The sequence below is a fragment of the Oenanthe melanoleuca genome, chromosome 9 (genome assembly GCF_029582105.1).
Source record: "Oenanthe melanoleuca isolate GR-GAL-2019-014 chromosome 9, OMel1.0, whole genome shotgun sequence".
Taxonomy (NCBI): domain Eukaryota; kingdom Metazoa; phylum Chordata; class Aves; order Passeriformes; family Muscicapidae; genus Oenanthe; species Oenanthe melanoleuca.
This window is the reverse complement of record NC_079343.1, coordinates 13,414,401-13,437,328: the sequence shown is the minus strand read 5'-3', so window position 1 is coordinate 13,437,328 and position 22,928 is coordinate 13,414,401. Positions and strand designations below refer to the sequence as shown.

The 22,928-nt window shown below is 54.5% G+C and overlaps 1 protein-coding gene across 2 annotated transcripts in view; it reads right to left on the bottom strand.

The window, feature by feature from the left end:
* KCNAB1 (potassium voltage-gated channel subfamily A regulatory beta subunit 1) overlaps positions 1 to 16,097 on the bottom strand; it is a 61,349-nt gene extending 45,252 nt beyond the window's left edge. The window contains exon 1 of one of the 2 annotated variants that reach the window (XM_056499203.1): positions 15,457 to 16,097. In XM_056499203.1, the coding sequence (XP_056355178.1) occupies positions 15,457 to 15,728 (272 nt within the window). In that variant the 5' untranslated portion in view covers positions 15,729 to 16,097. Of the gene's footprint in view, positions 1 to 11,397; positions 11,488 to 15,456 lie in introns of those variants that run through there. The other variant, XM_056499205.1, reaches the window with a different exon arrangement.
* Positions 16,098 to 22,928: the final 6,831 nt, after the last annotated feature.

Here is a 22,928-nt window from a genome sequence, read left to right as displayed (position 1 = left end):
CTGCCGGCATCGCTAAGCGAGGTTTTCTACAGCGATTCGATGTTAAAATGGGTTAATGATGGGGGAAAGGAAAAAAAAAAATACGGGGGAGGAGGAGGAAAATCGCGGTGCTCCGGCTTTTGAGGGAGTTGTTAACACGTTAGTGCCGAGCTCCTGGCAGCCGGAGCCGCCGCCCGCAGCCCCCGGCTCGCGGCAGGGCAAGGGTTAATCCTGCTCGAACAGCATCGCCAGCGCAATAAACCGCAGCGCAAAGGCTTTGAAACGAAACCATCCCCATCCCTCAGCACAGCAAACCATCCCCATCCCCATCCCTCCAGAGCAAACCATCCCCATCCCTCAGGAACAAACCATCCCCATCCCTCAGAAGAACAAACCATCCCCATCTCCATCCCCATCTCCATCCCCATCCCCACCCCGGCTGCAGCCGAGCCCGGCGCTGCCCTGTGCCACCTCTCCCAGGGCACGGATTTGGGCACCGAGGGGACCCCCAGGCTGGGGAGCTGCTCACGGCAGCGGTGGGAGGGTGACCAGGTTTGGGAACCCCCCAGGACCCTCCGTTCGTCACTGTCACCAGCAGAGTGGCCCTGGGGAGGTGACAGCGGTGTCCCTGCGTGTCCCTGGGCGCAGCCTGTCTGAGCCCTGCCCTGCAGCGGGGGCACACCAGGGTGTGTCCCCCCATCCCGCTGAGGAGGGGGCGGCTGGGGACAGCTGGCCAAGGCCACCCCCCACCCCGTGTGACAGGGTCGCGCTGCAGCTCCTTCCCTGACGGCTCCTTAGCAGGTACCCAGCACATCCCTTTGAGGATGGAAAGCACTAAATCCCAACAAAGGCAGTTACCGGGTGATACTTTCCCAAAGAGGATTAACAGTTAATCACGCAGCTGTGAGTGATCTCCTTGGACTCACCCTCAAGCAGGGATTTGGGGTGAGCGGGACCCCGGGAGAGTTTCCAGACCCCTCATCAGTGGGTCAGTATTGCAGCACTGAGCGGGGCATGGGGGGACACGAGCCATGGGGTCACTGCCCCGTGTCACACCCAGGACATGCTCAGGGTCCCCCTGGGACTGGGGTGCAGCTGGAGCACTGCTGGCAGCACCCACCTGGTTCTGGAGCCCAGCTGTGCTCCAGAGCCCAGAGCAGGGCTGGCCAACCTGGAAATATTCAATATCCCCTCTGACAGCCTCACACCCCTCGCTGCGCTCAGCCATTCCAAGGTGGGTTTTACCTTTGCCTCTGTCCTGTACATCCCTGGAGGGGTCCCACTGCAGCCACACCTGCAGATGCTGTGACTTGGTCCTGAGGATGAGCCCAGGTCACTGTCACCTGGGTCCTGGTCACCACCCCACTGCCAGGGCTGCCCATGCCCTGAGGTGCCAGAGGAGGGGACAGGAAGGGACAGGAAGGGACAGGAAGGGACAGGAAGGGACAGTCACCCTCTGCGCTGGCACCTCCCACAGAGCATCTCACCTCGAGCTGCTTAGCTTTGGAGGGGTTACAGTCTCTGCACAGAATATGTATTTAAATATGGGATTTATTTCATTTCCCTGGGCAAGAGAATCACTTCTGGAGTAAAACGTTGGAGTAGCATAATGCTGTATGGTGAAAATCCCGAGCTTACAGAGGAGGAGGGATGTGACAATCCTGGCAGGGGACTCAGCCCCCAGCCCGTGCCCAGCTCCCTGTGACACCTCAGTGCCCCCAAATCCTGTGACAAGATGCCCGCGTGTGTTTCCCCCTGAGCAAGACAACCACTCATTAAAATAACTCACTCAAAATGCTTCATCAAGCAAATGTGGTTTAACACAGCTGCTTGTGACCACCCTGTGACTCCCCCAGTGGCTCCCCCCAGTCCTGGAGCCACTGCAGCCACCCCAGGGGACAAATCCAGAGCCACAGACCTGGGGTGCAGGGGCTGTGGGGCAGGGCACCAGGGGCTGCCCTGGGCTCTGCACAAACAGAACGATGCACACCCTGCAGGGAGCAGGATGGAAACCTCCAAAAAGCAAAAAATGCTTTATGCAGCCCCTCTGGGACCCCTGGGGGGGCTGGAAGGGGCTGTGGGGCCGGGCACAGAACGGGGGTGAGGGAGGAGCCCCTCGCAGAGCCCCTGCAGGGGGTTGGCAGGAAGATGCTTCTGCAGCCCAAAATATGAACATGAATTAACATCCTGCAGCCTGGGCTGGGTGAAACCTCGTGAGCTGCTGCAGCCCTGGCCCAGCACAGCCGAGCTGAGCACGCTGATTGCTCCTTCCTTTTTTAAATTTCACCTTATAGTGGAGCTCCTCTGCAATACACTGCCGAGTCTGGCTGGAGGTTCTGCTCCTCGTGGCTGCAGTCACAGGCCACTCACCCTCCCTGCACGGCAGGGCCTTGGGGCTGGGTGGTCTCTCACCCTCCAGCCACAGCAGCCTGTGATTCCAGATCACAGTAATGATGCCAACCCAGCCTGCCTGAGCTCTTTAAATCAAATTCTTCCATGTCCAGAGAAGACAACAACTGAATTTGGGCAGCAGCAGTGCCCACGACAGAGGTGGGATAGAGGGAGGTGTCCCTGGCCATAGGGGACACAAGGGGGACAATAAGGTCTCTTCCAACCCAAACCATTCTGGGATCAATGTGAGAAATGTTCCCTCTGCTCCCCACGGCCAGAGCAGCCCCAGGATGGGGGAGATGCAGCAGGATGGAACAGCCAGTGCTTCCAGGCTGGAGACACATCAGAAACGTGGATTCAGCCTTCACACAGAGAGCTTTAACCACGTTGGACACTTGGACAGATGCTCGGGGAGGCTTTGCATGCAGTGCCCTTGGACAGAGCAGCCTCAGGAGCTGCACGGCAGCGCTGGGAGCGCTGCTGGCCGTGCCACCAGGGCAGGGTTCTGCTCCAAAATCGGAGCCACTGGAGCTTTCCACTCAAAAAAAGCTTTTCTTTATTTTATCCAGCAGCCAGCCAGAGCCACACTCCCCAAACCAGCACAGCCTCTGTCCAGGACAGAGATCCTCCTTCCCCAGGATTATCCCAAATTTCCAGAGCCCCAGCCGGCACTGCCGCAGCTCAGCAGGACAGTTTCATGTCCCAATAAAAGTTTCATCGGTGACAAACACAGCCCGTGCTCTGCCAGCTCCCTGCTCAGAGCTGCTCGGGAGCCGATTTCCTGCCGGGATAATTCCCGAGCATCGCTCCTGACACTCCCGAAATCGGGCTGATCGGGACACGGCTGGGACAAGGAGCGCTGTCCCGGAGCTCCCAGAGGGTTTTTCCGGATTCATCCCAATTGAGAGGCGCTCCCTGCCCCCGGAGCCCCGGGATGCGCGGCTGGACCCGCCGGGAATGGCTCTTTCTGATAACGCTGCCGGGCGCCGGGAGAGGAAATGAGCTGCAGAACAAAAGCTCGGCGCATATCGAGCCCACAGCCATCACATTTCACATCAAAAACTCCATTTGCATTTGTAATTGCGCTTGAGGAAAGCGGATCAAAATTCCCATTAAATGGTTTTTAGTTAAAAGGCGTCGCTCCGGCAGGTTTGGAGCCGGGCTGGGGGCAGTGGCCAGCACGGGGTTCCTCTGGTGGCACTTGGGGTTTGTCACCTCCCTGGGACCAGGCTGGACATTGGGGTTTGGAGCAGCCTGGGGCAGTGGGAGGCGTCCCTGCCGGGCCAGTGGGAATTGTCCCTGCCATGGCACTGGGTGGGAATTAAGGTCCCTCCCAACCCAAACCAGGCTGGGACTCTGTGCTGCTCTAAATTCCTGGATAAACCCCCATCCCATCCCATCCCATCCCATCCCATCCCATCCCATCCCATCCCATCCCATCCCATCCCATCCCATCCCATCCCATCCCATCCCATCCCAAATCCCCGGGTGTGGGAGCACCCTGAGCGTCCCCAGCCCCGAGGGAGCCCCGAGGAGCTCTGCACCCAGATCAACATCCCATAAATAATCTGTGGATACAGCAGGGCAGGGCCAGGGCAGGGGCCCAGCCCGGACTCTCTGTGTGACACCAAGGGTGGGGCTCATCAGGGCCCAATCCTGTTAACCGCCCGCTTGTCCCCGTGCACAGAACATCCCCCCACGGTGCCTGCAGCCCATTAGCGGCCGGATCCCTGCTCCAAAGCAGGTAATTTCATTTTCCCCTGCTATCTGTTCCATTTCTCAGCTCATTGCAAGCCAGTGCCTCACATGAAGGGCTCCAGAAGTCACCATTATATTAATGTATCGTGCTACACTGAGCACTTAATGGTCTTTAAGGTCCCTTCCAGCTCAAGCCACTCTGTGATTAAACATGATTAAAACACTTAGAGCTGCACGAAGCTGCACTGCACAGAACAAGAGGGTTTTCTGTGTTATTCCCCCTGGGAGCCCCTGACATGGTCTCCAGGCACTGAGCATCCATCCCAGGCTGGAGCAGCAGCAGCCCCAGGGCTGCTGTGCCAGCTCGTGGCCAAGAAATGATTTTCCCTTCTGCCACACTCGTGTTCTACACCGTGCATACACAAAATGCAATTTTCGCATCACCTGGTGGATAAACATATTCCAAATAAAGCTCAGCCCAAGCTGTGTTCTTCCAGCTTGGCTGTGCTTGTTGAATAGGAGATTTTGGGCAATTATGAACATTGCTGTGTTATCCACACGTGTCAAATCTCAGCCGAGCATTGCTTGTAACAGCTCAGAGCTCTAAATTAACTCGTTTGGAGGAATGCTGCTGAGGGGCTGGGTTTGGATTTGGGTAACAAACACAGTTCTGGAAAGCTGGAGCAGATGGGGGAGCAATTATGGAGCAGTAACTTCTGATTCTTTGAGATTAACTGGCAGAGGGTCAGCACAAAGCTGGGCTACAGCAGACTGAGCAGCTTGGGAAACTCTTTTCCAATGAGTACCCTTCAGAAAACTCCCCCTCTCCTGGGACCCTCAGTTTCACCTCCTCCTACAGCTGGTGGAGAGACTTGGCCCCTCTGTGAGCAGCTCAGCAAAAGCCAAGTGTCTCCATCAGTCATTATCTTATATAAGGCACCACTGCATAATAAGCACTATTAAAAATATCACCTTCCCAAATAGCATTTTTCAAAGTAGAATTTTAAGTCTTCTCCTGAGAGTCTCTCTTTCAGCTGCAACAGCATTTCTAATTATTAACGTGAGTGGCACAGGGTACAAATCTCATCAGCTGCACCCAGCAGAACTGGCACAAAACTGCTCCTGCTCCCGAGGCAGAACTCCTCACCAGCATCCCGAAAGAATGAGGCATCTGCTGGGATTAATCACCGCGGGGAATTAGCACATCGCCCAGGACAATGAAATCCAGCAGATTACCAGGGAACCATCTTCAGCCCCATTAATTTTAATGGATCCTTTTCCCACTGCCGGCTCCTCTTCGGGGGAGGGATTGGCAAATCCCGCAGTGTCAGCACTTCCTCTGCCTCTCAGTCACCAGCCCACACTGCTGCTGAAAAATCAGCATTTCAGGACCTCTGGAATCTGCTGTTCACCTGAGCAGGTGCAGGCACAGCACTCTGCTGCCAGGGCCTGCCGTGACTCTTCAGCTCCCGAATTTTCCTTTCCTCCTTTTTCACTTCCAGGATTCTCTGCAATGGCTTTGAACTTTTTTTTTTTATTATTTTTTTTTTGGCCCACGAGGCAAGAGCACGATGTACCTCAGAGCAGCACAATGTCATGGAATGGATTGGGTTGGAAGGGACCTTATAATCCAGGGGCATTGTCATTTCAGTAAATCAAATACAAGGCGCTGTCCAGTCTTCAGGTGACCTCCAGGCACTGCCAAGCCATTCCAAGCCAAGGATTTCTGCATTTCCCAGGCCAGTGCTGGCCGGGCAAGCAGTGCCTGATCTCTGGGCACATCCCAAACACCCAACAACCACTTTTGCACTGGAACGGCGCCCATTTAATTAACAAAAAGATTTGCAAGAGGATCATTACTTACTGCCAAATGCATAACTGCTCATTAGGCCCTCAGGGGAAATGAATAATTACTCCTGCAATCTACAGATTGTGTCTTTTTCTGCAGTGAAAAAGGGTTCCATGTTCCCAGCTGGGGCTGGGGGAGAGCCCTGAGCCGGGGGGAGCAGCTCCCCCAGCAGCTCAGCCTGCCCTTGGACCTTCCAAGGATCCTCTTTGTGCTCCCCACAAAAACCCCTGGAAGCAGCAGCAGCGAGCCCTTGGAGTGATGGAAACACCGTGCTGCTTCTGGAGCTTCCTGGTGCAGCAGCTGTGAAAATGCCCTGAGAACAGGGGAGAAAAGGCTTATCAGGCAGGCACAGGGCTGCACAGCGGGTCTGTGCTGGAAAAGCTGCCTTTGATCCTCCCCAGCTCCCCACAGCGCTCCCCAGGCCACGGCGAGAGGCAGAAACAGAGGGGGGCTCAATTCAGAGTGGGGGAAACCCAGAGTGGCACAACCACATCCCAGCCGAGTGTTCTGGCTGGCTCAGACTGTAAAAAATCAAATTTGGCTTAAAGGTGGGTGTAAAGAACAGCCCCACTGAGCCCTGCCCACCTGAGCTGTGCCCCACTGAGCCCTGCTCACCTGAGCTGTGCCCACCTGAGCTGTGCCCACCTGAGCCTTGCCCAGCTGAGCCCTGCCCACCTGAGCTGTGCCCACCTGAGCCCTGCCCACCTGAGCCCTGCCCACCTGAGCCTTGCCCACCTGAGCCTTGCCCACCTGAGCCCTGCTCACCTGAGCTGTGCCCAGCTGAGCCCTGCCCACCTGAGCCCTGCCCACCTGAGCCTTGCCCACCTGAGCCCTGCTCACCTGAGCTGTGCCCAGCTGAGCCCTGCCCACCTGAGCTGTGCCCACCTGAGCTGTGCCCACCTGAGCTGTGCCCAGCTGAGCCGTGCCCACCTGAGCTGTGCCCAGCTGAGCCCTGCCCACCTGAGCCCTGCCAGGCACAGCCAGGGCACCAAGGCTGGTGAGTGACACAGGACCTGCTCTCCCCTGGCACTGAGCCCTGCGTTTATCATCATTCCTAGAGGAGGCAGCCTGAGAATAAACCCACAAGCCACAGAGGAGGTTCTGCTCCCAAACTCGCCCCTGCTCAGCGTTCTGCAGCATCCTGGCACGTCCCTCTCCCAGCAGCTCCCAAAGTCAGCACAAAGGCTCTGGATAAAAGCTCTTCTGACCAGGAGCACGTGAGCTGCTCCAGCCCAGGCTGCAGCCTGCAGCCCTGCCTATAAATACACCCAGAAACATCCCAAACTCTGCAGCCAGCCCCTGGAGGTGCTGTGCATGCTGCAGGGGCAGGGAGGAGGCTCAGGGAGCACCTGGAGCAGGGATGGAGCAGCTCCTGCCCACGGATCAGGGACCAGGGATGGAGCAGCTCCTGGATCAGGGATGGAGCAGCTCCTGGATCAGGGATGGAGCAGCTCCTGGATCAGGGATCAGGGATGGAGCAGCTCCTGGATCAGGGATGGGGCAGCTCCTGCCAGCCCAGCCTGGCTGCCAGGCTCCCACAGCAGCAGGAGATGGGGAAAAAAGCAGCAAAAATCCAAATTCCTGCTGGGCGGGAGCAGCTGAGGGTCAGCTGGGATTCACTGTGGGAAACGAGGAGGGCAAAATCTGCTTTGTTTTCCCCACAAAACCAAGCACCTGCAGCATGGGAAACTCCCACAGAAAGGTGGGAATAGCCCTGGGTGTAGCAGCACCCTGAGCCTGAGGCTCTGTGAGGATTTAGGGAATCATCATGGAAACGTTTGGGTTGAAAGGGACCTTAAAGCTCATCCATGGGCTAGGAGGGAATCCTACAAAAATAATAAAAATAACAAAAATAATACAAATCCCAGGGAATTGAGATCATTAGGAAGAAGGGCAGACATGGGGAAGTGTCCTGCCACCACTGCACCAGGCAGCTGCTGTGGAGTTTGAACAGACTATAAAAAAAGACTAAAAAACCACTTAGGACATCTGACACTGACTGTTCAAGAAAGGACACAGCTGGATGCAGCCCTGGGGATCAATCTGCACAGGAAGCAGGGGAAACATTAAGGCTGGAAGATACATCCCAATAAATATAATGCAGCAGCACTCAGGACAGAGCAGATGAGGACAGGATTACAGGGCAGGATTACAGGACCCCATCACCAGCCCTCCTGTGTTTTGCCATCTAAAGATTAGGTATTTCAAAGCTTCAATTCACAAAATGGGCCTCACTGAGCAAGCCTGGAAGAGCAGCTATGGCAGAGGGGCCATTCACAAATTCCCCTCTCTGGGTGGCTCTGCAGGGCTGTAAGAGGGGGCTCAGGGTTAAATCCCCCCTGGGTGTTCAACCCCTTGGCTGATACCTGACAAAATCTTCAACCTGCTGGAGCCTGGGAGTTCCCCACTTCCATCACAGGAGGCTGGGAAAGGGTTTCCTGTGCTCAAACCTGTTGTACAAAATGTCCTTTTCTCCCCCTGTCCCAGTTCCTGCCTTGTGGGAGACGGTGAGTGATTGGCTGCAGGCTGTTCCTGATTTAATCACATCTGTAATCCCTGCCCATCATCTTTCCCTAAGCCAAAAGCCTGTTTAATCACCCTGCTCTGTGCAGGGCAATCCCATCCCTCAGACCCCCGGGCTGCTGAGCCCATGGGAGATGGGATGGCCAGCACTGGCCAAGGGTTTGGTGCCAGCCCCTCACAGCTCCCACTGCATCAGGAGAAGGGAAAGGGAAGGGGGAAAATGGAGAAGGAGAAAGAGAAAAGGAGTAAGGAAAGGAACATCCTACAAAGGGCTGGCCAGCCTCTGCATAGAAGTTTCCCAATCCTAAATTCCCAGGCTTTAAGTTGTTGCTTAACCAAGAAAAGCAACAGAGAGAGGACAGTGCTCTCTGGGGATGCAGGAGCTCAGGGGGTCCCTACAGGACACCCCAGTGCCAGGTGAAGTGGGTTTGTCAGGGATTTCATTCTCCTGGAACAGAGCCCCAGCTAACATAAAATAGATAAATAGATAAAATGGATAAAACAGGAATGCAAAGCCCAGCCCAGCTGCAGCCTGGGTTAACCCAGCAGTGCCTCAGGACTCTGTGACCTCCAGAAATACTTTCCACCCCAACCTTTGCCAGCAGCATGTTTTGCAGGAGCTGCCTGGTGCTCTTGCAGACACATCTACCCATATAAGATTTCCCCCCCAGGCCCTCTGAGTGCAGCTGCCCAGACCCTGCTGGAATCAGCAAGGAGCAGAACACTGGGAGGTTTCACAGCCACAGCCTCACCCAGCAAAGGAAAGGAGCTGTGCTGGATGACAAGGCACCAAATTTGCTTTCAAGTGGTGTTTCATCTGAGAGAAATTCTGTTGTCATCAGAAACAAGCCAAGCTCACACACCTTGGGGTCTCCAACAGCTGAGCTGTGCTGAAGCAATGGAAGGGAAAAGAACTGATCAGCTTGTAAGTGAACCAGCTTACAAGTGTTCAGTGTTTCTTGTTCACAATTCATTACTTCCCACAGGAAATTGAATTAATCTTAATAAAAAAGGAGTTTCTGCTGCACTGGCTTTAGACTGGACCCATGGAGAGCTGAAGAAACATCCAGGAGGCAGCAGAAGAAAATGTCCAAGCTCACAGTCAGACAGAACTTCAGGAGGAGAAAACACCCTCTGGAAGCAGCAGTGGGAGGTGCTGGAGCATCCCTGCCCTGAGCTGAGCCCTCTGCCCAGCCCCTGTCCCACAGGAGAAATCCCTGGAAATGCAGTAAGTTACATCTGCTCCTGTCAGCTGTGAAAAGTGTGCACTCAGAGTGGAGCAGGGGCTCCAACCCTTCAGCTTCAACAGGAATGAAGCACGTGCTTCACTTCCCTGTGACTGATGCCCTGCTCAGTGCAGACACCCCCCTTACCAGGGTGAGTGCAGGGGCTCCTGCAGCCACAGCTGCCCCACACCAGCCCCACAGTCTCTCAATAATTAGGTTTTTTAAGGTTTAAACACTGCTCTCCACTGGGCTGGGGTATCCAACCCTACAGAAATCTTCTCCCCAAGCTCTTTGCAGGTTTCTCCCTGGGCTGGGCAGGTTTTGGTGCAGCAGAACCCAGAGATGAACACTGCTGTCAACTTTTGGGTGGTGCCTTTTGGGCTTGGCCCCAGATCAGGATGTGTCCATGCACCAGGACGATCTGTGGAGGACACTTCAGGCAGGGGATCACAGCCCTTCCTGGGAACACTGTGATGGGAACAAGTTTTAAATCACATCTGCACGGACCAGCACCGTGGAAAGGGCAGAATTAGAGAGAAACAAGATAAATGGGGATTTTCCTGTCCTGGAAAGGACGCCAACCTTTTCAAACATAACTGCAGATTAGGATCATCAGCAGGACAAAGGAATTTCTCATTAAAAGGTGGCAAGTTTCCAGGTCAGAATCCCCAGGGAATGAGATTCCTGCCTGCCAGGGGTTCCTCATGGCCCAGCACAGTATCCCTGGGACTCTCCATCCCATTCCATCCCCCCAGCACTGAGGGCTCAGTTCCCCTTCTCTATCCCCAGCTGCCCCCAGGGTGCCCAGCTGGCCAGCAGCACAAAGCCCTTTGCCATTTCTCCTGCTCCTGACTCCAGAACTGTTCTTCCACTCATCCCTGCACATTGTCACCAAATCTCCCCACCCAGCAGCAAAAGCTGGGACAGGACTGTGCTGGAGCCATAAAAATACCACTCATGGTGTCTTATTTCAATTTTAAGCTCAGACTAGCCACGGGCAAAGAAACCTCTTGGGAAAGCAAATGTTTCAAAGAAAATTTGCTTTTCTTAGAAGCAGAGAGAACTTGTAGACTTTGCACAGAGGATGTCATCCTTTTAAAGGGAACCTCTTTGGAAGCAAAGGGCAGTGACAACTGCTGGGCTGAGGACAGCAAAGTCCCTTCACCCACATCCCCAGCCAGCAGCCCCTGTCCCCAGGCTGTCCCAGCTCCCAGCATGATGTCACCCTTTCCCTTGGACACCCTTTCTGACCCCAGAATCACAAATGTCCCAGCCTGAACCCAGCCTGGGTTTTGGGCTCCAGGTCTATTTACTCTATGGGGAGGGTGAGGGTCTCAGGGTTCATGATCTGAGTTGGAAAATTCAATGTTTTCCCCATCCTGGAAGTGCTCAAGGCCAGGCTGGACAGGGCTTGGAGCAACCTGGGATAGTGGAAGGTGTCCTGCCCATGGCAGGGGGTGGAGTGAGATGGATTTTTACCCTCCCAACCCAAACCATCCCACGTTTCTGTGATTATTGAGTCGAGAAAGATCAAATTCAGAGTTTTAAGCGAACAGCTGACACACATCCAGCTTCCCTCAAAGCCATCCTGATTGTCACAGCACTGAGGGGAATTCAAGAGCTCACAAAGGCAGCCACGCTGCCCCCAGCCCACCCACAGGAGAGATTCCCTGGGGTTCCTGCCTGGTGTCACAGCCAGCCCGGGTGACAGTCCGGGTGACACCCACGTACCTGTAGCTCATGCCGCTGTCCCGCAGGCTCGGCCCGTGCGGCTGCGGGACCCGGAGCGGCTGCGGGACCCGGTGCGGCTGCGGGACCCGGAGCGGCTGCGGGACCGGGTGCTGCTGCGGGACCCGGAGCGGCTGCGGGACCCGGAGCGGCTGCGGGACCCGGTGCGGCTGCGGGACCCGGTGCGGCTGCGGGACCCGGAGCGGCTGCGGGACCCGGTGCTGCTGCGGGACCCGGAGCGGCTGCGGGACCCGGAGCGGCTGCGGGACCCGGAGCGGCTGCGGGACCGGGTGCGGCTGCGGGACCGGGTGCGGCTGCGGGACCCGGTGCGGCTGCGGGACCCGGTGCGGCTGCGGGACCGGGTGCGGCTGCGGGACCCGGAGCGGCTGCGGGACCCGGTGCGGCTGCCGCGTGTCCCCGGCGGGGCTGCGAGCCCCGGGCCCGCCCGCAGCGGCACCGGGAGCCCGCGGAGCCTCGGCCGCCCGCCGGCCGCGGGGCTTGGGCCGGGGGATGTCGGCGCAGGCTGGCTTGTACAGGTGCATGGTGGCCCCCGGGGCCACCCCGGGATGGGCTCAGCGCTCCTGGATCCCTGCGAGCTCCACAGACCCCCGTGAGGATCATGGAGCTGGGAAAGGTTTCTCGGCTTTTCTCAGCTTTTCCTCCCAGACTTTCTTCGTGTTATTGCAACCAGCCCCTTCTGGTTGATGCCCAGGATGGATTTTGGCCAAGATCAGCGATTTTGTTCTTCTGCTGGGACCTCTCCTGGTCCAGCACTCCAAGGGATGGGGACTGCTGTGGGAATAGAGCACTGACCCCGTTTCTCAGGTCTTATATTTAGATAATGAGAAATATTTGCTTGGGATTCAGTCCAAGGCCAATAAACATAAACCAAATGCTCTCAGGGTGTATTTCAGGCTCTGGGCTGGCCACAGGAACTCTGCAGCTCACTGGAATGTCTTGGTTGGTCACAGAGAGCTCTCACAGCTGGGATTACCTGGCCTGGGAACTTCCCCAGCATCTGCAGCCTCCTGGGGTGGGACAATTCCCAGGAATTAAATTGTGGTGTTAACAATGGTTTCACCACTGCTGAGAGCACACAAAAAGGGTCTGGTTCGTAGACTCACAGGATGGTTTGGGCTGCAAGGGACCTTAAAGCTCATTTTATTCCAAACTCCCCTGCCATGGCAGGGACACCTCCCCCTGTCCCAGGTTGCTCCAAGCCCTGTCCAACCACTGAACAACCCTGGGATGGTTTTTATGGTTTTCATCTCTACAACACCCAGGAGAGCCACAGTGCCCTTTCCTGGCCACAGCAACCAATCCTGCCAAGCTCTGCTCCATGCCACTGAGGCAGATGTCTGAGACTCTTCTACTCTAAAAACTCTCCCCATTTCAGCCCCAAACACATTAGAAAAATAAGTTAAATAATCAAGTGATGGATGTATCATGAACTCAACTAATCCTTAAATCTTTCAAAGCAGATAAAGAAAGACTGATCCCAACCCCAGAATATATTTGAAAAGCTCATAATTCAATGTCACAGAGGGGAGTTTGGCAGGAGCAGTGGGATTACCCCGTTATTTTCTCGTGTGACTGTCACATCAGGGCGTGGGTGGCCCTGGGTGTCCTCAGGAGGGTCCTGCCCTGGGTGGGGTCGTGTTCTCACAGTGCTGATCCCATCAGGGGTGCAGGGGGGTTTCAGCCCAGCTCCTGGCAGCTCCAGGGAGGGCAGCATGTCCCTGCCCTGTCCCTGCCCTGTCCAGGGATGTCCCTGCCCTGTCCCTGCCCTGTCCCAGGGATGTCCCTGCCCTGTCCCTACCCTGTCCCCAAGGCTGTTCCTCCTGGGGCCCCGTGTTTCCTCCCCACAGTGTCACTCCAAGGCTGTACCTTTGATCTCTGCTGCAGCTGCCTTTGCTTTCATCTCCTGCCAGCCCCAGCTCCCTGCTCATCCACAATGCAAGGTGAACCAGCACTAACAAATATTTCTGCAAGCTCCTCAGAGTTTTTTGGACACGAGGGTTTTGCTGGTTTGGAGGATCAGGGTTTGTGTGGATCAGCATCTTTAGAAACTTAGTTCTCCCAAAAGTTGTTCCCCAGCAGTTTGTTTTTATGGGTGCCAACCACAGGCTGCTGGGCACTGGACCCAGAATCTGCCCCCTCCTAGTTTTTATTGTAGTGTAATTAATTCCTTATCCCAGAAAATCTGCAAGAGCTCAGTTTGTGCCGGGCAGTGCAGGCATCCCCACCCTGCCTGGGATCAGGGGAGATCTCAGCTGATTCCCAGCTGGAATCCTGGCTGCTGCTGAAGGCAGGTGAAGGAAAACCCCAAAGGAGATGAAGAAAAAAGCCCCAAAGGAGGTGAAGGAAAAAGCCTCAGGTGAGGTGAAGGAAAAAGCCCCAAAGGAGATGAAGCAAAGCCCCAGGTGAGGTGAAAGAAAAAGCCCCAAGAGGCTGAAGGAAAAATCCCCAAAGGAGGTGAAGGAAAAAGCCTCAGGTGAGGTGAAGGAAAAAGCCCCAAAGGAGGCGAAGGAAAAAGCCCCAAAGGAGGTGAAGGAAAAAGCCCCAAAGGAGGTGAAGCAAGCCCCAGGTGAGGGGAAGGAGCCCCAGGTGAGGGGAAGGAGCCCCCCATCCCCTCCCATCCCCTCCCCTCCCGGACCCGCAGCTCCCGGGCAGCTCCTGCTGAGGTTCCCGTTTCAATGCGGGTCTGACCCCGCACAGGAGATTAGAGACTCGCACGTCTAATTTCCACTAATACCAAGATCCCCTTATATTTTTTTAAAGGAGCAAGATCAGATTCTGGAGGCTGCGACATTTAAGCCCGATGGGATAAGAGATGCAGCGCTGCAGGTTTCCCCTGCCGGGGCTCCTTCCCGCAGGGAGCGGGGACAGGGGACAGGGGACGGGGGACGGACAGGGGACAGGGGACAGGGACAGGGGACAGGAAACAGGGAGAGGGAGAGGGGACAGGGGACAGGGGAGAGGGGACAGGGGCAGGCAGAGGGGACATGGGAGAGGGGAGAGGGACAGGGGACAGGGGAGAGGGGACAGGGGGAGGGGACGGGGAGGGGAGAGGGGACAGGGGACAGGGGACAGGGGACAGGGGACAGGGGACGGGGGACAGGGGACAGGGGACGGGGGACCAGGGGACCGGGGACCGGGGACAGGGGACAGGGGACAGGGGAGAGGGGACCGGGGACAGGGGAGAGGGGACCGGGGACCGGGGACAGGGGACAGGGGACAGGGGACAGGGACAGGGGACAAAGACGGGGACGGGGACAGGGGACAGGGGACCGGGGACAGGGACCCTCCTGCCACCCACAGCAGCGACTCTGCAGCTCATTCAAACAGAACCACTCGGGCAAAGCAGAAACAAGGCTCAACAAGCACGGGCAGCTTGAGCCGGAGAAGTTATGGGAACTAAGAGACAAGTGTGCAGGATAGTCAGCTCTGTAAAGCACGAACGACCAGAAAAATCAGGCTTACAAAGCCAAAGACCTTCCTATTATTATTACTACAGCTATGATCATTATTCTTGCTATTATTACTATTTATTATTGTTTCTGTTGTTGTTGTTATTATTATTAATTATAGAGACAAGTTTGCAGGATATTCAGCCCTGTAAAGCACGAATAACCAGAAAAAGCCAAAGAACTTTCTATTATTATTACTACAGCTATGATCATTATTATTGCTGTTATTATTATTATTATTATTATTATTATTATTATTATTATTATTACTATTGAAACAAGTTTGCAGGATATTCAGCCCTGTAAAGCACGAATAATCAGAAAAATCAGACTTGCAAAGCCAAAGACCTTTCTATTATTATTACTACAGCTATGATCATTATTGTTGCTGTTGTTGCTGTTGTTGTTGTTACTATTACTATTATTATTATTATTATTATTATTATTATTATTATTATTATTATTATTATTATTATTATTATTATTATTATTATTATTATTACTATTGCTATTATTGCTATTATTGCTATTATTACTGTTATTATCTCGGTGCCGGCGGCCAGCAGCGCTCCGGGCCGAGCAGGGCACGTACCTGTGGGGCATGCCGGTGGTGTAGGCGATGGTGTACTCGTGGGACAGCTCGCACAGCCGCAGGTACCAGTTCATCTCCAGCTCCCGCAGCAGCGCCAGGCGCCGCGCCCGCTGCTGGGGCTGCCCGGCCCGGGCCCGGCCCTCCTTGCTGGCCTCGGCCGAGCTCTTCAGGGCTCGCTCCCTGCTGCCCAGGGACAGCACCGACTGCTTCCTCAGCTTCAGGGGATCCTCGGCGCTCTTTCCCCCCACGGTGCCCGTGCGTGCCGCCAGCATCCTCGGTGCGGAGCGCTCAAATCATGGGAAGTGATTGCAGCGCGCTCCTTCTCCCTCTATAACCTCACGCCGGCCTCAAAGCTGTAATTAGAGACGTGTCTGCGGGGCTTAACCCGAAAGAAGAGCCGCAACCTTCTCATGGAAACATCTGGAGCGGCTGCGGCGTGCCAGCGGCTCGGCAGCCGGGGCGGGGGACAGTCCTGAAACACATCGCACCCGGCACAGTGCCTGGGACGGAGCAGGCTCCCGGTGGAGGCTTCTGGAAAAGCCGTGCGGCTCTGTGAGCGCCGAGGTGAAGCCACACGTGTCACCTTGAGGGCGAACCCTGGCCCACGTGGGCTGGCCCGGGCAAATTGCAGCGCGCTTCGCCCGGAGCATCCCCGTGCCAGAGCTCCCCTCCTCCTCCTCCTCCTCCTCCTCCTCCTCCTCCTCCTCCTCCTCCTGCAGCTCCTCGGGCCGCCCCATCCAGCAGCAGCTTCACCCTCCCAGGGTCTGCAGGAATTTGGGGGCTCGGCCACCCTTAGGGTGAGAGCGAGGTTCGAGCAAACGGTGTTTGGGAAATGGATGGAAAGGCGGACACGGGAACGGCATTAATTCCCCTCCCCGGCCTGAAATGTAAAAGCTGATAGAGAGATTACAGCTCTAATCACAGCGGCCACTTCGGGAGCACGGGCACAGCCGTGTGCCAGCGGGATCGGAAAGGCATCGCCTGCAGAGCCGAGATCACCCCAAAGCGCAGCCCTGACCCCCTGCCCCGCAGGTCTCCCGGGGCTGGATCCGGGAAGGATTCCCGGAATGAAAGCCCAGGGAGCTCAGCACCAGCTCGGGATGGTTTCCCACCCCCTGTTGGAGTCAGCGAGTCAGGGGAGAAATCAAAGGGCAAGGATTGAATTAAAGTCTGTGGATGCATTGAAGTGTATTAAACCACTCACACACAAAGTAGATGTTTAAGTAGAAGTAAGTTAGTAAGTTTTGGGGTGAATTCTAATGCTTTTAGTAAGTCAGTAAGTTTTAGGGTGAATTCTAATGCTTTTAGTAAGTGAAAAGTTTTACATGCCAGAGTAGTAGTGCGGGTTCTGGTGAAGGTTGAGAAACATGCTGATGTTTTTAGTACAGGCTCTATTATGTCTACAACTGTGGCTCTGGAGCCAGAGAGGTTACAAGACAAAAAAAAACAAACCCAAAAGTCCCCTTTCGGCTGCCTTTCCACAAAGCAGCTCCATCACCTTTTGGGGTAAGTCCTACAGAATTGATCTCCAACAAGAACTGGTGCTATCCAACCTATTTAGCAGATATGGCACTAAAACATTCACTGGAAGTTTTTGCAAAACTCTGGAAAAATGACTCAAACTTTGAGCTGTTAAAACATTCCAATTCTGTGCCTGATCCAACGTGTTTATCCTTGAAGTGCTTCCCAGAAACTCCAGGAGCATTTAAACCACCCCTGAGCAGTGAAGCAACACGTATTTATACTACAGGTACATGAGTTGAAGCCTCCTAAGACCCTCCAGGTCTTTCCACGTGGAAGTTGGTTAGTAAAAGTTAAATAAAGTTCTCAAAGAGCTGCATAAAAGGCAGATTGTGCTTCCTCAGTCTCTCATTCTCTTAACGCAAAGACTCTGAGAGGTATCAGTGACCTTGAGCCTGAATTAAAGGAGAGCAGCTGCCGGCGATTTGTCCTGTCCCGGGGGCATTGTTGGGCTGTGCGGGCCATTGTGTGCCGGGATGTTCCTGAACTGTATTTAGGGTTTGGTGTCCGGGTCATTCTAGAGCCTGGCACGAAAGGAGAGCCCGGCTCGCCTTATAAAAATTGCAGGGCGATTGATTTCCTGAAAGCAAAGCTGCCGTGAAATATTGATACTGGAATCCTGGGGGGACAGACCCACCCCAAACCCCTCCTGTGCTGCGGGGATGCTCCAGGGAGCAACTCCTCAAACTGACCCCCTGCCTTCTGTATTCCTTTTATACTCATTTTCTATTCCTTTGCTATTCCCTTTTCTATTCCCTTTTCTATTTCCTTTTATATTCCCTTTCATATTCCTTTTTCTAGGCAATCATCTGTTAAAGTAATATATTATATAATTTATGCATTTCTAACTTGCCTCCACAGTGTATAAATGTACAGAATCATCTTTTAGGAGCTCTCTACCTGTAGCTCATTATGAATTATAACTGATTATTGTATTAATGATGTAATATTATGGAACTTATATTTATTAATAAATTATGCCAGGTTTTGAAAATTTCTTTCTCTTCTTAAAACACTTTCTAAAATCTGATTTCTATTCCAGCTGCAGTGCCCAGGGTTGGAACCCAGGGCATTTACAGGGAATCCAACACAATCCCAGCTCCTGCAGCTGAGGGAGCACCGAGGGTGCAGAGAGCTCAGGAACCCCCCGTGCTGTTTGTGCCCCTGGCTCTAAAGCAGAACATTCAGGAACCCCCAGGATCAGAGCTGGGATTAATCCATTTCCCTCGGCTCAGGCACCCTTTTAGCCAAACCTCCTGTTTTCAGATGTAAATAAGAGAAGCTTCTAAACCCCTCAGCAGCTGTGTTCTGCTGGGGAAGCAGCGGCTGCCTGGATGAGTTATGCACTGCACACAGGGCCCACTTAAACCTGGCTTTAAAATCTGCTGAGAGGTTTTCCAGCAGGATGTGCTGCTCCAGTGACACCTCCGTGGTGCTCAGTGAGACCCCACAGTGTCACACACAGGGAGCCCATCATGACTTTCTGCACCACAAATCTATTTTGACAGAGTGAAGGAATGGTTTGGGTGAGAGGGACCTTAAATCCCACCCAGAGCCACCCCTGGTGTGACAGGGACACCTCCCACTGTCCAGGGCTCCAAACCCCAGTGTCCAGCCTGGCCTTGGGCACTGCCAGGGGCAGCCACAGCTGCTCTGGGAATTCCATCCCAGCCAGGAATTCCCAATTCCCAATATCCCATCCAGCCCTGCCCCTCTCCATTCCCTGTGTCCTGTCCCTCCATCCTTGTCCCCTCCCCAGCTCTCCTGGTCCTTTAGGTCCTGGCAGGGGCTCTGAGCTCTCCTGGAGCCCCTTTAGGTCCTGGCAGGGGCTCTGAGCTCTCCTGGAGCTTCTCCTCTCCAGGTGAGCACCCCCAGCTCTCCCAGCCTGTCAGTGCCTCATTCCAGAATAAAGGAATGCAGGACACACAGCCAGATCCTGCAATTCTCCAGTAACTCCATTTAAACAATTCACAGTTCACCCTCTCTTGAAAGGATCCCAAAATCCACCCTTGCTCTGCAGAGCCCACAGCAGCTCCCAACATCTGCTCATTTTCTCAGCTCCACACCTGCACACCCCAAGCTCTGCACACACAGAGCAGACAGGGAGCAGCAGCTCATCCCCTGGAAGGGATGTTTGGGGAGGTTTAAGCAGAACACCACAGGTTTGGGATTGATTGGGATGTGCCTGTCATTGATCCCCAAGCAAACAAAGGAGTTTGGTCCCACAGGAGCACAGCCCTGCCCAGCTCCTGATCCCACCAGCCACAAAATTCAGGCTCTTCCCAGCTCTCCTCTGCTCCAGGTAATGAAAACCCATCAGGGAAAGGTTCATCAAGGTGTTTAATTGGGTTTAAGTGGCTCACCCTGCCCTGGCAGCACACAAACCTCTGCTCAGCCTGGAATCCTGGACTCAGGCAGCTCCCACCAGACCTCTGAGACCATTGTGAGCCCACCTGTCCACCCAAATCCCAAGAGCAGCCCCTGGGAGAGCTCCCAGCTCCCTCCCTGAAGGGCAGGGGGTCACAGCAGCCTCGTGAGCCAATCTGCTGAAATTAAAATGTGAAGTGGAAGTGCCTCTCTGCAGCCTTTCATCTCATCCAGTAATTTCTAGATGTGATTGCAGGGCCAAAGGCCAGTCCCAGCACACCCAAGTGAAGGGGAAAATTCCTGGGTGTGTTAATTAACTCTTTTTTCCTCTTGGCTGGGTTCAGGGAGGTCACTCATGAGCAGCTCCTCTGGGCTTGCTCTGAGCTGCACCAAGAAGTGACCAAGGAACCCGTGATGAGAAAGGGGAAACTTCTGCAAGGCCAAGGAGAACCCAGCACTCACTGAGAGCTCTCTGCAGGCACAGCTGTGCTGGGCAGGGGCTGCAGGAGCCCTCTGAGCCTGGTGAGCCCTGACCTGCCCAAACAGCACCACAAGGGCAGAACCACCCACGTGGGCTTCACTGTTCTGCTGGAATTTCAGACCAAAGGCTGAGCAGCTGTAACTGAGCAGGTGAGTGCTCCCAGGATGGATCCAGAACAGTTCTGGCCATGCTCCTGGGCAGGTGAGTGCTCCCAGGATGGATCCAGAACAGTTCTGGCCATGTTCCTGGGCAGGTGAGTGCTCCCAGGATGGATCCAGAACAGTTCTGGCCATGTTCCTGGGCAGGTGAGTGCTCCCAGGATGGATTCAGGACAGTTCTGGCCATTCCCCTGAGCAGGTGAGTGCTCCCAGGATGGATTCAGAACAGTTCTGGCCATGCTCCTGAGCAGGTGAGTGCTCCCAGGATGGATCCAGAACAGTTCTGGCCATGCTCCTGGGCAGGTGAGTGCTCCCAGGATGGATTCAGAACAGTTCTGGCCATGCTCCTGGGCAGGTGAGTGCTCCCAGGATGGATTCAGAACAGTTCTGGCCATGCTCCTGGGCAGGTGAGTGCTCCCAGGATGGATTCAGAACAGTTCTGGCCATGCTCCTGGGCAGGTGAGTGCTCCCAGGATGGATTCAGAACAGTTCTGGCCATGCTCCTGGGCAGGTAAAAGCTCCCAGGATGGATCCAGAACAGTTCTGGCCATGCTCCTGAGCAGGTAAATGCTCCCAGGATGAATTCAGAATTCTCACTCAGAATGGATCCTGTTCCTGGCCAGCTCCTGTGCTTGCAGGATTGTGTTTGGCTCCCAGAGCTGTGGCTGGGAGCTGAACCCCCACCCTGGAGCAGCCAGAGCTGTCACTCCATCCCAAATCCCAGCCAGGAGCCCCGTGCCCACCCCTGGATCCCGCTGTGCTGTGGCATTGCCATGGCAATCAGCACCACACAGGGACTAAAAATAAACCCCAGCTCTGCAGAGCACAGAGATCATCCCAAATCCCAGCCCTGACTCAGCCAGCTCCCAGCCTGGGGGTGTGTGCTGCTGGCTCCCTGCCCCTCCACCACCCAGGGCTCCTGGGCTCAGCTTCTCCTTCAGCCCTGGCCCAGCCCAGGCTGGGCCCAGGAGCAGGTGGGCATCTCTCTGTGCTCATCCAGAAATCCTCTTTTCCTCTGAACACCCCCAAATCTGGTTCCTCCTGCATCCCATCCTGAGCAGCATCACCCCCTCCCCACCACGGAACCCCAACAGCTGGGCCAGCTCCAGCTGTGGAGAGAGAAGCTGGGCCCTTGACTTGTCCCAGGTCACCAAAGTGTCACCAAATTACTGCAGGAGCAGCACTGGGGGCATTTCCCAGGGGATAAAAGCTGCTCCAGAACAGCATTCCAGGGCAGAAACCCCCCAGGAGCCACCAGGGCACAGCCACACCTGTACAGAACAGACACCCTCCTCCTCAATTAACAGACCCTACTCCTTAATTAACCCACAGCTCAAACTTGGATCTCCCCAAAGCTTCCTTTACCCCACAAAGATTTTTTTCCCACCTGAAATAACATTAAAAAAAGGGAAGAAATCCTGCAAGCAGCTTTGTATTGATCTCTGTATCCCAAATCACTCTGGGAAAGGAGAAATATTCCAGCTCTGAAGGGGCTCTTGAGGAGACATTTAAATCAATTACATCCATAAAAACAGCTTGTTCAACCCAAAATACTATCCCATTCATAATATAGTTTTTACAAATAAGCCCTTAAAAAAATAACCAGTCACACTAAGGTTCAAACATAATATTTTTATTTGTGGATAAAAATTAAGGCTCACAGTACTTTATCATTTCACAAGCAGAAAAATGTTAAAAATTGAGACTGATGGGGAGTGCCCCCAATACAAATTCCTCTAATTGCTGACATGTTTTACTGAAAACTCCAGGTGAACAATTGTACAGGGCAGCTACAGGTATTAGTTTGTAAACTAGGTGCTAAATATAACTGGTTTTCAAGAAATGTGAACAGAGTATGATGTTTCTCTCTACTCTGGCTGTCCCAAAACCACCCAGGACTGCTGGGATGAGCACACCAAGCTTGCCAAGCACAGCCCTGCATGGCACAGCTGGCAGCAGGGGCTGAGGGGCACACACCCCACTCCAGTAAGACATTTCCACTCATAGTGCAATAGTTTACTCCTAAAATGCTCAATATTCAATTTTCTGACCCAAAGAAGAGCACAGAGGTGCTGCCCAGCTCCAGAGGCAGAGCCCAGGGGCTCAAGGATGGTGGCAGTGCACAGCAGACAGAATTGTGTCCAGAATTAGGGTGCAACTCCAAGGAGGATTTTTCCAGGGGTGCAGCATGCAGGGAACAAGAGGTTCCAGCCCAGGAGAGCTGCAGGGAGTGCCCCAGGGGCAGCACCTCCCCTGCAGCCCCCAGCCCTCCCTGGGAGCACCTTTTACCCCAGCACAAGCTGCAGCTGCAGCTGCACAGGGACAGCCTGGGCAGAATCCAGCAGGGGCTGGGTTTCAGAGCTCTCTGCATTATTTGCATTATTTTTAGTGATCCTTTCAGCTTTGCTTGTTTGCTGTCAAGGCAACACAGCCGTGGCAGCCACGAGGACGAGCCTGTTGCTGTGAGAACTGAGGGGGTTCTGCATCTCACAGAGATTCAGCTCTTGTCTCTGCACCCTTCTGAGATACCACCCAGAAAGGACAGCAGTGCCCTCAGCCCTTCCTGACCACACCTAAACAACCTGGAACTTCACTGGGGAGCTCTCTTTGAGGTCAGCAAACACCCACTGACAGGGTCTAACAAGCACAGGTCCCCATCCTGCAGCAAAGGAATCGATCATCACTGCCAGCACTGGAGCTCAGAGAGGGTATGACAGGTGTGGGTGCAAATCACCACCCCCTTTTGAAAAGGAGCTGACTGAGTTATCAGCTCAGCTGGATTTGCCCACATCAGAGCTCTCCTGGAGCAGCTGGAGGGGAGGCAGAGCCCCCAGCCCCAATTCCTGCACCCCCGTGTCCCCAGCAGCCCTGGGAGCACGGCTGGGACATCCACCTCCTCCCCCTGGTGCAAAACCCCTCAGTGACACAGGCAAAAAAAATACATT